Raw genomic sequence first — 16,035 nt, 5'->3', positions numbered from 1 at the left:
GTAAATTGGTGGTATCAAACCTGGGTAAGCATAGGAAATATTTGAGGAGATTTATTTAAAAGTGCAAATTTCTGGACACCTGGGTGGCTCAGTTTGTTAAGTGACTGCCTTTGACTCAGGTCATGATCCTAGGGTCCTGGGATCAAGCCCCACATTGCTCAGCAGGGAGTCTGCTTCTCCCTCTCCCTCTACCTGCTGCTCCCCCTGCTTGTGCTCTCTTGCTCTCTTTCTGTCAAATAAATAAATAAAATCTTTAAAAATAAATAAATAAATGTTCAAATTTCTGACCCACAGAATAACAGAATGTGACTATTAGGGAGTGGTGCCCAGAAGTATGGATTTTTCTTTTTCTTTAATTATCCTAATGGTTCTAAAAATTATGACCTTCAGAGAGCCAAGGACTCAACTAATCCTTCTGCTGATTCTGGGCATGAATTCACCTTTTAGTTTTAGGGTCAGTCTGTTGTCTACCATTTACTAAACAGAACATAAAGAAATTAAAGAAACTCAGTATTGCCTTTCATAGATTTGTTCATTTACAAATTCATTGATCTAGTGTAGCAGGTAAGACCTTGGGTTCAAGAATCAAATTGCTTTGGGGTCTAATATCAGCAGTGGAAATACTAGTACAGGGATTTTAACAGGCTACTAAATGAATACCTCTACACCTCTTGTACCTTGTTGTGTGATGACCTTCAGGTTGGTGTTATGTTCAACAGAAATCATAAATGAAAAGCATTCAGGCATTGCCTTATATTTAGTATATGTTCAATACAGATTCACTATTACTTATTGAGCACCTAGTAAGAACCAAGTCCTTCGCTAAATATAAAAAATAAAATAGAAAGTAGAATTGTAAAGGATATCCTTTGTGTACAGTCTATCTACTTTCTCAGAATATTTCTCACATGACTGTCCTTTATACAAGCTGTATACAGAGGGGTAAGTCAACCTCCCAAAAAACAAGAGCCCAGGACTGACGGATTCCCTGGGGAATTCTACCAAACTTTCAAAGAAGAAATAACACCTATTCTCCTAAAGCTGTTTTGAAAAATTGAAGCAGAAGGAAAACTTCCAGACTCTTTCTATAAAGCCAGCATTACCCTGATCCCCAAACCAGGCAAAGACCCTACCAAAAAGGAGAATTTCAGACCAATATCACTGATGAATATGGATGCTAAGATTCTCAACAAGATCCTAGCCAACAGGATCCAACAGCACATTAAAATATTATCCACCATGATCAGGTGGGATTCATCCCTGGGCTACAAAGATGGTTCAACATTCGCAAATCAATCAATGTGATACAGCAAATTAATATGAGAAGAGAGAAGAACCACATGGTCCTCTCAATTGATGCAGAAAAAGCATTTGACAAAATCCAGCATCCGTTCCTGATTAAAACACTTCAAAGTATAGGGATAGAGGGAACATTCCTGAACCTCATCAAATCTATCTATGAAAGACCCACAGCAAATATCCTCAATGGGAAAAAGCTTGCAGCCTTCCCGTTGAGATCAGGAACAAGACAAGGATGCCCACTTTCACCACTCTTGTTCAACATAGTATTAGAAGTCCTAGCAACTTTTTAAAGCTTAGGAAGAAAGACCTAAATTAGTTCCTGTCATCCTCTTTCATACCCACCAAAAGGGAAAGAAATGGATAAAAAAATCTTTGTGAATTGGTCTTTCATCCCTTAGGATTAGACACTGAATTGTGTATTCTGGCATTCACTTTCTCAGAAGTGCAATTTTCCAAAATTTTTTAGATAGATAAATGATAGATACTACAATTGCTACTATAACTTTATTTCAATCTCCATTCAGTAAATGTAACTTTATTTCAGTCCCCATTCATATGAATTAAATGCCTATTCTATCGTAAACTCCACTGCATAGCAGTCAAAATCCTTGCCCCTTGGAGTTTACATTCCTGTGAGAAGTTAATGATAATATTAATAGTAATAATAACCATACCATAATATATGGGTAAATAATTAAAGAAGCCAATAATGAACAAGCTAATTTCAAATGAAGACAAATGAGGAACACACCCCACCCCCTCCACAAATTGGAATGAAGAGTCACTATTATTAGAATAGACAGCAGAAAAGCCTTCAGAATGTCTGATAAGATGACATGTGAACATCAGGGACCAGAATAAAACAAATTCTGGGTAAAAAGGTGGAGGACTTGAATGATGTGATTGAAACGCTTGATAATGAGTCCTAAATATCACATATCAATACATAACACAAACACACACAGACACACACACCCCAAATCCTTCTGAACAAAAGAGAACATTATAGTTAGGTGAGTTTAAAGTACCATGTATTCAGTGAGGAACTAGTCTTCAGCTGAGTAAAATTAAAATTGACACAGAGAATTGGATCATATGCAAAATATGTGAAATGAATATTAATGGCTATTGAATTTATAACCTATACCTTAAAATTCACTCAGATGTAAGAAGATGAGGCAAATCATAACATATCACAGTAGATAATCAATACTCTATTTTCAAAATTAAAATGTAATACTTTGGGACACCTGGGTGGCTCCATCCATTAAGGGTTTGCCTTCCGTTCAGGTCATGATCCCAAAGGCCTAGGATTGAGCCACCTATTGGGCTCCCTTCTCTGCAAGGAGTCTGCTTCTCCCTCTGCCTTCCCATCACTCATTCCCTTTCTCACTCTAAATAAATAAGTAGATAAGTTTTTTAAAAAATGTAATACTTTAACTACCACATGAATTTCCTTAGTGTGAGACAGCTCACTGATACATAATACCAGAAAGTAGTAAGCGTATTCTGACAGTTGCAGAATGCCATTGTTCTGAAACCACTAACCAAAGTACAGTCTAACAAACAAATATATTAGTGGGAGGCACCAATAACAGCAAAAAATATATTTTCATTAAGTAATTATTGCTTAAACATCTACTAAGCAATGGCTACTGAGCATAGTTTCAGATTAATATTTCTAAATCACTTTATAAAAAGCTAAAACTGTAATGGGCCCTACTAACTTTGTTATGGTTCTTTTATATTATCTCTTTCAATATTTATTAATCTGTACATTTCCATGCCTCTCTCCCTTACCTTCCCTTCTTTGTTACTACTACCCAAACTTCACTTATACCTAATATCTATAACTATGAGCTCAAAGACACTTTAGGAAGTGTGGGTTTTAGGGGTGCCTGAGTGGCACAGTTGATTGAGTGACCAACTCCTGATTTCAGCTCAGGTCCTGATCTTGGGGTTGTGAAATGGAGGCCCGCATTAGGCTCCGCACTTAGTGTGGAGTCTGCTTCGGAATCTCTCTTGCTCTGCCCCTCCTGCTCATTCTCTCTCTCTCTCTCTCTCTCTCTCTCAAATAAATAAACAAATCTTAAAAAAAAAATGTGGGTGGTAGCCATCATCCTACCCACTGGAAAAGGTAATTTCTGGAACCGAATAGCTTACGTAAACATACCCATTATACTGATATTTTATTAGTAGTAGTGATTAGGCAGATACATTTCACAGTCCCATAACGGTGTGATAAGACTGTAAGCAACTGGCTCAACATCAATTCTGAGTGATTTTTTTTTTTTTAAAAGATGACTCATGAATAATGGACTAGTACAAAAAATACATTTGATAAACTATAAATTTGTCCCCCAGATCAAGACAAAGCACACAAGTCAATAGACATTGGATGACATTATCCCATGAGACCACACATTCTAATAGTTATCTTTAAGTTTAGTTTAAAATTTAAGGTGTAAGACTTAATTATAGAGAATAAACTGATGGTTACCAGAGGGGAGGTGGAGGAGTGGGTGGGTGGATTTGGGGATTGGGGTGAAGGAGGGCACTTGTGATGAGCACCAGATATTGAATAGAAGTGTTGAATTACTATATTGTCCACTTGAAACTACTATTACATTGTATGTTAACTAACTGGAATTATAAATAAATAAATAAATAACAATTTAAGGTTTATATTATTGCCTTTAACACCCATGTATGACTTAAAATAGAACAATAGCTACACATTGCACCAGAGCTCCCCAAGAGGACTTGTTTTTGACCTATCCTCATTGAGAATACATAATATGTGATGTTTTCACCTACTCCTTAGAATGTCAAGGAAAACTAAGACTGGACTGGAAAGATTATTTGTTGGGAGGAAAAGAAAGATTGGTTTCTGCTATTCTCCAAATTTTCTTCAGAAACAATCTCCTAGGACTGCTTTCTCTACAAAGTTTCTGATTTCAGAGTGTCCTTAAGCTATAAAAATAGAGTGAGAACAAATGAGTTGTAACATTTCTTTTATTTTGGAAAGCACGTTTTCATGATTATATTATATAAATTCCTTTGTAACTCTAAGACAAGTATTCCAGGTGACTGGACTATGTAGTAACAGTAATGATTAAGAATGTGGGCTCTAACCGTAGACCAAGTTCAGTTTCAGTTTCACCACTTACCAGCTAGTAGTTGACTTTGTTACTTTAAGTAAGTAACTTAACTTAAATCTTTGTGTCCATTTCCTTGTGCATGAAAATGGAGCTAAATATTATCCCCACTTCATAGGGCTTTTATGAGGTATAAATACAAGGAACAGCACCTTGCACATAAGGAGCATGTAATAGATGTTTTGAAGGTGCATCAGGAGCAGGAAGGACAGAGCCTGAGCTCCTGGGACTCATGGTTTCTAAATATATGAAGCACCAATAATTATTAGAGCTTGTATAAAAGATTTTTAATAGAGGAAGGAAGTAGAAACTGTAGCAGAAGTTCCAGCTGCTGATATCTCTGCAGTCTTTTGTTTTCTTAGTAATTTAATGCTCATTGTCCTCATCTGTAGAAAGGTTTTATGATTCTGACCACTTTGAAAACTTTCCAAAGTGCCAATCAGTCTGCCACTGGTGTATAAAATTAGTCCCATAATGTATTCTTTAAACTTAAAGTTTTGCAGCCATCAGTGAATTAAAATAGTCAATTACTTTTTATTTTATTTTTTATTTTTAGGTTTTACTGGAAACTCCTATAAGGGAATATTTTTTTTCTTTCCTTTCCTTTTCTTCTTTTATTTTCTTCCCTTCCCTTCTCTTCTCTTTTCTTTTTTCTTTTCCTTTCTTTCCTTTTTTTTCCTTTCCTTTCCTTTCTTTTCTTCTTTTCTCTTCTCTTTTCTTTTCTTTTCCTTTTTCTTCTCCTTTCCTTTCCCTTCCCTTCCTTACTCTTACCTTCCCTTTCCTTCCCTTTCTTGACCATCTGTCTTCTCATCATCACACCCTCTGCTGGCACTCTCAACATATAGGCATTAGCCTGGAAAAGCTCCCTTGTTAGGCACATATCAACCCCAAATCCTGAAAGCCGAGCCACATTCTTTTCACCAAGAATTGACAACTTCAAGGGTCCTTATCTATGGCTTTGAAGGGTATAATTATTAGCTATTCTCATCTAACATTGTAAAAAGGAAGTAACAACACTTTTTCATCTAAGAATCCAAAATTCTTACTTTAGTAGAAATATTTTGGACCAATGCCAATTGGTTCATACACTTTAGGTCAATTCTTTAACCTTTAAAAAAATTCCTGTGTATCTTCTCTTTCTCTTAATCATTAGTTGCTATCTTATTCTTGTCCTTTTCCCCCACACTTTGTCTCTGTATTTTCCCCTTTAAAAGAGTTGTAATTAGTAGAAATCTAGAATCTGGATTTCTCTCAAGTCAAGCCCTAGAATATAAATTTTAAGCAATAAATCAATAAATTCTCTCCTGTGCATCCAGTTTGATTCTACTTATATTACTTCTTGGCTAGAATTGGGGTGATAATCATCCAATCCTTATCTTTGTTCTGTGTGATTCAGATGCCATTAGTTACAACCTTATATTTTAGCAGAGAGAGAAAAGAAGACCAACCAACTTATAAGAATTTGGCTGATATTCCATCTTGATAGGAGTGCCTTATTTTAGTCAGAGAATGGATACAGCTGCACTGAAGAAAAATGGGCCATTTTGTCCTAGGTCATCTTCTTAATCCATGCCACCACTATGCTAATGCCAGGCCTGCTAACTTTCTTTTTTTTTTTTTCTCCAATTTATTTATTTTCAGAAAAACAGTATTCATTATTTTTTCACCACACCCCGTGCTCCATGCAAGCCGTGCCCTCTATAATACCCACCACCTGGTACCCCCAACCTCCCACCCCCCCCCCGCCACTGCAAACCCCTCAGATTGTTTTTCAGAGTCCATAGTCTCTCATGGTTCATCTTCCCTTCCAATTTACCCAAAAGCACATACCCTCCCCAATGTCCATAACCCTACCCCCCTTCTTCCAACCCCCCTCCCCCCAGGCCTGCTAACTTTCTATAGTATTTCTTGTATCTGTTACTTTGCTGTACTTACATACAATAGGTCTTAGTATGTCTGCAGCAGTTTAAAGTGCCTTATTTGGGGGTGGGTGATTTTAGAAAGAGGATATTGAGAAAATAGATTTTCCGTGATGTGGCTGTAATACATAAGCAGATAAGAATTGAAGCAGAGAATGAACAAAACTAGATAACTTCTTTTAAAATCCAGATGATAGAATATCCTTATAATTTGTTTTTCCTCAATGACAGAGGGAGTTAGAACATAAATCAAGTTGTAAGGACATAACTTTTTGGATTTTTATGCCCAAAGTATTTATGTTTCTATGTTAATTACTTATAAATCCTCTTTTTGCATATGGTGTCTGTTCAATTCTTAGCTAAACCCATGAATGTGGCTGGTCCTACCAATCCAGCCTTCAGAGAGAGCATCTTGAGGCTTAGTTAGTGAATATTTGTCTCGAATGTACAGCCAGTAAACAGAAAAGTCAGATGCCAAGATGAGTTTTTTGTATTTAATCCAGTGCTCTTTCAACTTTTAACACACTGCTTTCCCCTATGAATGAGGTAGTCAGTTCTATGAATAAGTCATTACAAGTAAAGAATTACACGGGTTATTCTTATAACATCACTATGGTAATTTTTAATGTAATCATCCCAACTGCATTTTAAAATATTTTCCTTTTAGAAAAATTGCATTGCAGGAACTGCCTGGTTCAGGCCAGTATACAGAGGATAACTTCACAGAATAAAAAGGCTTTTACTCAGAAGGATAAAGAAGGTGGTAGTTGAGAGATGGACTCTGGTATCACATTACCTTGGAGTCCACTAAGGTCTTCCGGTCTTTAACGTCTACCAATCACTACATGTCTGATTTGAGGCAATCACATAATCCCTCTTTGCCATAATTTCCTCAACTAGAAGAAGTTCCTATGTCATAATATTGGGCATGAAGATTAAGCTAGCAAATCTATATAAAGTGTTTAAAACACTGCCTGACACATAATAGATGTTCAAGAAAGCATGTGACTGACAATATAGCTGAGCCTGATTGTGTATTTTCAATTAAAAAATTTAAAGATTTCACCCTATTATTTGCTTGTCTAACTGAAACTGAGTTCACATTTGGCTCGAGGTCATAACAGAACTAAGTCCTCTCTTCTGTTTGTTGCTATTACACAATACATGAATCTGTTCTCAATCTTGAAAGGCGGCATTAATCAGAATGGTAATTACCCTGAAAAGGCTATAAAAACAAGAGTTCATCTTTATTTTATCAAGGAATAGCACAACTCTCAGACATTTTGAGGTCTGCCTCAACTTCACTGAAGTAACAATATCAGCAATGAAGATACTTTGTATTTTCCTGACTTTCCTCTTCACTGTGTCTTGTGGTCCATCAGGTAATATTTGCTAATATGAAAAAGAAGGGAGGAACAAAATGTTTTTTATAAATGTTTTACTCTGAAAAAAATCAAACAATTAAATTGTTGTTAGGAGATGCCAAGTGAGCCTATAATGCAAGTCACTTTATTTTACATGAAAGAAGAAATGAGTGGAACTGATAGTTGAGAAGATAAGGGGAAAAAAATTCCCTGGGTGTAGAATTAAACCTGTTTGTTATTTTGTTTAATGAGACTATGACTTCTTACATACTTCCTACTGCCTTCTCATTTTAAATGTGATTTAATGAACTGATATGCAAGCTGTTGTCAAAATTAAGCTTTCTACAAGTAGTCCAGTAGTTTGTGGGGTGAGAGAGTATTGGAGGTGGATTATTATTTAGAACACAAAACAGGTAGAGTATTTTTTTTAAGATTATTTATTTATTTATTTGACAGACAGAGATCACAAGTAGGCAGAGAGGCAGGCAGAGAGAAAGAGGGAAGCAGGCTCCCCGCTGAGCAGAGAGCCCAATGTGGGGCTCGATCCCAGTACCCTGGGATCATGACCTGAGCTGAAGGCAGAGGCTTTAACCCACTGAGCCACCCAGGCGCCCCGGTAGAGTATTTTTTACACATTTTTTTCTCTTTACTCTTGAGGAAGCATGCACAGATTAGATTTAATGATATTCTATTTTTAAAAAAAGTTAGTGATCAAGGAACTATTATTCAATAAATAAGTATTTATATTGTCATTATTTGTAGGGGATAAAATGTGAACTTTTTATATAATTGCCTGGACATAATTTTAGAAACAAAATGGTTTAACTCTTTACCTTTTTTTTTTTTTTTGGGGAAAAAAAGTCATTTATTTGCACTGCTTCCGAAATGGAAGTAACTCTTTACTTTAAACAACTTTATATGCTTATCTGTCTAACTATTATCTATCCACCTATCTATGCAAGGGGATTAAATCTGGATTTATGTTCATAGATACTTTTTCCCAGTTTCACAGAAAAAAACAAAAGAAGATACAGAGAAAAAAATAGAATGTTACCTTGTTCGTGGTGCTTGCAAGACTTCATGCAACACTTGGGAGTATATATACAATTACTGCAGTACAGAGCCCTGCTGTGTTGTGCGGGAATACCAAAAGCCAGTTCTTGCACCTGTCAATACCACAGGGCATACACTGTAAATTATAAGTCTACCATACAACATAACACTAAATTGTAACATTACTATTAATAAAAATTAACTTTCTACTTTTCATCAATGTATTTTTGTGTGGGTGTCCTCTGGTCTTCTGGATTACACACTTAGATCATGGAGATTAGTGAGTTCAATGTTGGGTTAGTTACAAGAGATGTAAAGAAGAGTGGTAGCTTATTTGTGAAATGGGAAGGAGTTCTCCCCTACCCACATTACAAACACCTTTCATCTTTAATGCTTCCATTTATCTCTGGCCTGTTTATGTGCCCTGGGCAGTAACCTCATTATTTTCATGTGATCTTTTAGGCATCCTTCATCAATCATGGTTTATGCTACCTTTCCATAATTTCAGCAAAATGTGCTTGAGTCTTAGACACAAAGTCATAAACGCCTTAATCACCTAATAGACACTATTAGTGATGTATTTATGAGTAAGAACAATCAAGCAAAACTCAGCAGGGAGTAAAATGTGATGAGAATAAAGCAAGTTAACATATTTAAGGCTTTTTTTTTCTATCATAAAGTATAAAAAATTTGAAGAACCCAAAAACGTCCAAAAACAAAAAAAGACCATTTCTAATTCTAAACCTAAACTTTTATCATAATTAATTGTCAACATAGGCAGTCAATGTAAGGGTCTTCTCTCCAGGCCCTTAGAATTTTATTTAACTTCTTCATCTTATAATTCAGTATTTAATACTTCTGTCCTTATCTCTATCTTCAATGAACTCATTGGGCTTCCAGTTTTTCACATTCCACATTAATTCTACCATAATATTGCATTCATATTGACATAACTTTCTTGTGAATTATAATGTATTCTATCCACAAATACTTGATGTGTAGAATTTGAAGTCTCCACTCAGTGCATTTTTTTTTTAACCTATAGCTATAGCACTGATTTGGAAAATATAAAAATTTAACTGTGAATTCTGATTTAGAGAAAATGTACGAAGTTCAGTGAATTTGAGGTTTCAGAAGAGATGATAATTCCAAGTTTTCTTACTTGGATAAATGCTAAACACCACAATCATTCATTAGGAAATATAGCAAGAGACACAGAATTTTGGAAAGGAACATATATGGTATATCAAGTTTATACTTTTTAGCTATGTACAGGTGTGAAGCTTAGAAAAGAAAGTTGTGCTTCAAATACAGAGTTCAGGCGCCATTAACTGAAGCAATGAGATAAAATCACCCAAATGACTACTACAGATTGATAAGAAGAAAAAAATGTCCAAAATTCTAAGGAATAACATTTAAGTATGTTAAGAAAAATTAGATTCTATAAAGGAGGATAAAAAGGAGAAGTTAGCCAATGAGACCCCACTCCCAGTCTTCATGTCTTCCCAGAGGAGTTTCCAAACATATAAGAGAAGAGGCAACCCATTCCTACTATACTCTATGTTAATTTTTGACCCATTAGCTCAATGAGCATTATAATATGGTTTTGTTTTAAATCATCAAATTTCAGGGTAGTCTATGGCACAGCAATATTAGCCAGAAGTGTATATAACTTCCAAACTATAGAAATTTTTAAAAAAGAAAAAAAGAAACAATACATAAGAATCATAGGCAGGACTTCTAAAATGATGGTATAAAGAGATCTAAAATTCTGTCCCTTCATGAAAGCAGCAAAACAGTGGCAAGAAAAAAAAATAAATGTTTTAAGAGCTCTCCAAATTAACCACAAACTTGCAAAAATCCAAGGAGCATTTATTTATTTCTTTAAAAACAAAACAAAGATGCTGAATCTCCAGAAGAACAGCCAACTCTGTGGCAGTTCAGCTGCCCCATTATTGTCCAACTCTTGGCTCCACAAGTAGCTGCGACAAACAGCAGCCTCTCCATCAAGGTAGCTGTGAATGTACAAAGAATATGTGTAACTCAATAATAAAAACACACTAACTCTATTATAAAATGGACAATGGAGTTGAATAGACATTTCTCCAAAGAGGACATATGGATGTTTGACAATCACAGGGAAAGGTATTTAATCTCAATAGCCATCAAGGAAATACAAATCAGCACCACAGTGAGTGACCATTTCCCACCCCCTAGCTGTAATAAACACAAGACACATTAACAATTGTTGGTTATAATATGAGAAAATTGGACTCCCATATACTGCTAGTGAGAATGTAAACTAATGCAAATATTTGGGAAAATAGAGTGCCAGATCCTGAAAAAAAATTAAGCCTGGGATTTTCATTTGATTCTGCAGTCTCCCTCATAGGCATGTATGCAAGAGATTTGAAAAATGTCAACGCAAAACTTGCACACAAATAGCCATAGCAGCATGATTCATAATAGCCCAAACGACCCAAATGGAAACAACCCAAATGTTTATAAACTGATGGATGGATACGCGTTATACGGCATACCCATACAATGGAATATTATTTTGTCAATAAAATGGAATAAAGTACAAACTTGTGCTGCAACATGGATAAAGGTCAGCAGACCTTTCTTGAGAAATAATCAAGAGTTCTACAGTAGAATTAAGAGTATAAAAGATAGAAATTTGGGCCTTCACAAAGGAAAACAATTGAGTTACACTTTGTAAATTTGTTGGGTAAATGTAAAATATTCTTTTCCTCTAATCTCTGTTAAAGACAATTTATTGCTTAAAACAAAAGTAATGATATATTGTGCAGTTAACTGCATTGCAGAAAGATATGAACGACAATAGCCCAAACTATGAGAAAGGGAAAATATTAGTATAGGATTGTAAGTGTTACATTATAAGAAAGCTGAAGAGCTATATTATAAGACTTACAGCAAGAATAAAAAAATAAATATATAATCAATGTGGTAGATAAAATGTAATAATAAAAAATGTACAGATAGTGAAGGAAAAGAGAACAAAGACAGGGAGAACAAATAGAAAACAAATAAAGAGGTGACAGTTTTAAACACAACCATACTATAATTTCATTAAGTGTAAATATTAAATGTAGACATACCAATTAAGAGAATGTAAGATAGGATATTATATTAATTATTTTTTCTGCCTAACAAATTATTCCAAGAGGTCACAGTTTAAAAACCGTTATTATTTCATAGATGCTGTGGGAAGGATTCCAGAAGCAGCTTAGCTTGGTGCTTCTGTCTCAAGGTCTCAATGAAATTGCACTAAAGCAGGTGACTGGAGCTATAGACATCCTATTCTCAACAGGGGTCAAAGAACCTGTTTCTAAGCTTGCTCATTTGATTGTTGCTATCCTTCGTTCTTGAGAGCTCCTGGACATAGAGCTTCAATTTCTTACAAGTTATTAAATAGAGGGTCATGGATTCTAACCAAACCATCTAACCACATGGATTCTATGGCCACTCCATAGGGATTCTAACAGCATAGCACCTTGCTTCCCCCATTACAAGTGATGAGAGAGAGAAAGACAGAGAGAGAGGGAAGGAACAAGAGACAGACAGAGAGAATAAAAGACACAAAAACAAAGAGACACAGACAAAAAGAGAGCCCAAGACTATAATTACAGTACTTTTAAGTGGTTATAATAAAACATAAAAGGGACACCTGGGTGGCTAGGTCAGTCGAACACCTGAGTCTTGGTTTCAGCTCAGGTCATGGTCTCAAGGTCAGGAGACCTAGCCCATCACTGGCCCCCCGAAACAGTACAAGTCAGCTTGAGATTCTTTCCCTCCTCCCTCTCCCCACTCCACTGCACTTCCCCCCACCCCGTTGCATGCATACACAAAAGTACACACTCTCTCTTTTCTCAAATAAATAAATAAAATATTTAAAAAATATAAGAAATGTTTCAAACCAATGATTTATACTTTCACTTTAAGAACTTTAAAAAAAGAAATTAGAAAAAGAAGGGTAAATTAAACCTCATTTTATAAATTATATATCTCAATAAAACCCATATTTTTACTCAGAAGAATGGAAATAATAAAATAAGATAGACAATTAATTAAATATAAAATAGAAAAACAATAGAAAAAAATCAATGAAAACAAAAGCTTTTTTTAAGAAAAGGTAGAAAATTGATTTTCAGAAATATCTAGTCAGACTGATTTGAAAAAGAGAGAAAAGAAAGCACAAATGACCAATATCAGGAATGAATAAGAGAAATCACAACAGATATAAAAAACATTAAAAGAGTAGTAAGAGAATATAATAAACAATGTTATACCTATACTTTGATAACTGTTATGAAAAGAAAAAATTCCTCAAATGCTATAAAATGCCATGAGTCGCTCAAGAAAATAATTTGCATCTTGTATAATTTTATATTCATTTTCAATAATGTCTATTTACAAATCTTCCCACATAGAAAATACCAGGTATAGATGGCTTCACTGTTGAATTTTTCAAAATATTTAATAATGAATGTATACTTATTATACACAGATCTCTTTGTACAATAGAATAGGAAAGAACATTTTCCAAATGATCTTAGGAGACCAGCATTATCCATACTAAAACTCAAAAAAAGAAATTTCAAGGAGAGGCATCTGGGTGGCTCAGTCAGTAAATGACTTTGTGGCTGAGGTCATGATCTCCAGGTCCTGGGATGGAGCCCATGTCAGGCTCCTAGCTCAGCAGGGAGTCTGCTTCTCTCTAACCATCTCCCTCTCCCCGTGCTTCTGCTCTCTCTCGCTCTCTCTCTCTCTCAAATGAATAAATAAAATCTTAAAAAAAAAAAAAAAGAATTGAATGCACTTCGTCTAAGATCAGGAACAAGGTAAGCATAATGAATTTCACCACCTCCATTCCAAACTGTAGGAGAATTTTAGAAAGTACCATAGGAAAAATAAACAAAGGCATATTGATTGTAAATTAAAGACAAACAAACATTTTTATTTGACAACATGACTGCCTATAATGTAAATCTAAGGAACCTAAAAAAGAAGGTGAAAGAACTAATTATTGAATTTAGCAAGGTTATTGATACAAGAAAAATATAAAAACCAATTAAATTTCTATAAACTAGTAATAAATACTTGGGTGATAAAAATTTAAAGATACTATATATGAAATGACTTAAAATGAAATATATCTAGTACTTCTCTATACAGTGGCAAGTACATTGCTGAGAAGAATTAAAGAAGTAAAAAATGAAGAGATATATTTTGTTCAAGTATCGGAAATTTTAAATTGCCAAATCTCATCAAATAGGTCCATAGAATCAGTGAAAAACCCAACCCAAATTCCCCTGCTGAGTTTTTAAATAGGTATTGACAATCTTACTCAAAAAATTTGTGTGGAAAAAAACAAAAACAAAAAACTGAGCCACCTAGGTGGCTCAGTCAGTTAAGCATCTGACTTTAATTCAGGTCATGATCTCAGGGTTCTGGCACTGAGCCCTCCATTGGACTCCCTGCTTAGGAGGGAGTCTGCTTGTCCCTCTCCCTCTGCATCACCCACTGCTCCTGCTTTCTTTCTTTCTTTCTCCCTCCTTTTCTATCTCTCTCTCTCTGTCAAATAAGTAAGCAAATTAAAAAAAAAATTGTTTGGAAATTTACAAGACCAAAAATAGCCATGATAAATTGAAGAATTGAGAACTAAGTTGTACAGCTGATATTACTTGATTCCTGGTTTTACTATAAAGCTTCAATAACTAAGAGAATTTGGTATGGACATAAAAGAGAGAGAAAGATTGATCAATGAACCAGAATGTAAAGTCTTGAAACAGATGCCAATATGTATTGTCAATTGATTTTTTTAAAAAATTGTTAAAGATATTAATTTGAATTATATTGTTATTAGAGTAGAGTTTCTACTCTAATAAAAACATTCCTACACATTGGAGAGTCACTGTCAAACAAGAGAAATACAATTCTTCCTTAACAGAGTTTTTTTTTGTTTAACTAAAACTAGAGCCCAATTGAACAAATAATGTATAGAGATCTAAGATTTCTGGTATAGGAACTTCTGTCCCAGAAAAAAAAAATAATTTTTGCTTTGTTTTTTCAAGACATTGAGAGCTCTAATTCCTTCTGCTCACTAAAGGAGCCATTCAACCTATATCCACAGACCTTACCTTGAGGATTCCCCGAAACAGTTTTTTGGGGGGAACAAAAAAAGATTTGTCTAATAGTGAAGGAAATCTTCAAGAGGTATCTAATTCTTCATCCTAGAGCCAGTGCTTGGACAACATGTAAAAGTAAAGGCATGAATAACTAAGATAACACCACCAAACAGAACACTAGGTCCTGAGAAAAGAGTTCAAGGAAAACAGAATTTAATATGAACAAAATTCTCTTAAATATATTTGCAGATGGATTCAAGAAGATCTTACATCTACAAAAAACAAAAACAAAAAGACAAAAACAATAACAACAACAAAAACTGCTCCATGGCAAAAGAGCAATCAGAGAAGAGATAAGGGCATTAACATCCTAAATATATTTGCTTAAAAAAACCATAGAAAAACTGAAAGGTGAAACATATTTAAATCATAAAATAACAAAATAAATAGATATAAAAATAAGATAATAAAGACAAATCTATGGAGGAAAATTTCAACCCCTGACTAAAAGAAATCCCCCAAAAAGGTAAGATAAATATGCACCTAAGGAGGGAAAGACTTTATCAGGGAAAGATATAGAAAAAGAGAAGAAAACACATATTCCCAGATTTGTAGAAGCTCACCCAAAGGCCAGACAAAACTAATTAAAAAGAAGTTTACACTAGGAAATGTAAGAATCATAAGATGTGGGGTACAAATTATGAAGAGAATATCCTGTAAGTGTCTAGGGAGACACAAAAATCAAACCATTTAAAAGGACCTAGCCTAGCATTGAAATTCTAATCAAGAAGACTGAATGATATAAGTTAGTAATGACTTCACATGATTTTGAACCTATATTTTACATTCAAACAATCAGATATGAGGGCAGAATAAATATATTTCTCAGCATGAAAATTCCTGTATTTCCTATCTTTTTGGAGAACATTACTGGATGGAGGGGGAAAAAAAAAGAAGATATGTGAGATCCAAATAACAGTAGATTCAGAGATTCTTAGAATGAAGCAAGGACAGGTATAGCCTATGATACTTAGGTAAACTTAAGAATGAGGAATGACCACCATTTATATTTTTCATCCATATCCAG

At 34.7% G+C, this 16,035-nt stretch overlaps 1 protein-coding gene across 1 annotated transcript; it reads left to right on the top strand.

Annotated features, from left to right (window-relative positions):
- The first annotated feature begins 7,703 nt into the window (after window positions 1-7,703).
- Window positions 7,704-8,938, top strand: DEFB113 (defensin beta 113). The gene is made up of 2 exons (XM_044241312.1): window positions 7,704-7,761; window positions 8,748-8,938. Exons 1-2 carry the CDS (start codon window positions 7,704-7,706, stop codon window positions 8,936-8,938), a joined length of 249 nt encoding a protein of 82 aa, XP_044097247.1.
- Window positions 8,939-16,035: the final 7,097 nt, after the last annotated feature.

The sequence above is a fragment of the Neovison vison genome, chromosome 1 (genome assembly GCF_020171115.1).
Source record: "Neovison vison isolate M4711 chromosome 1, ASM_NN_V1, whole genome shotgun sequence".
NCBI classification, from domain to species: Eukaryota; Metazoa; Chordata; class Mammalia; order Carnivora; family Mustelidae; genus Neogale; species Neogale vison.
This window is presented reverse-complemented; position numbering and strand designations above follow the sequence as displayed.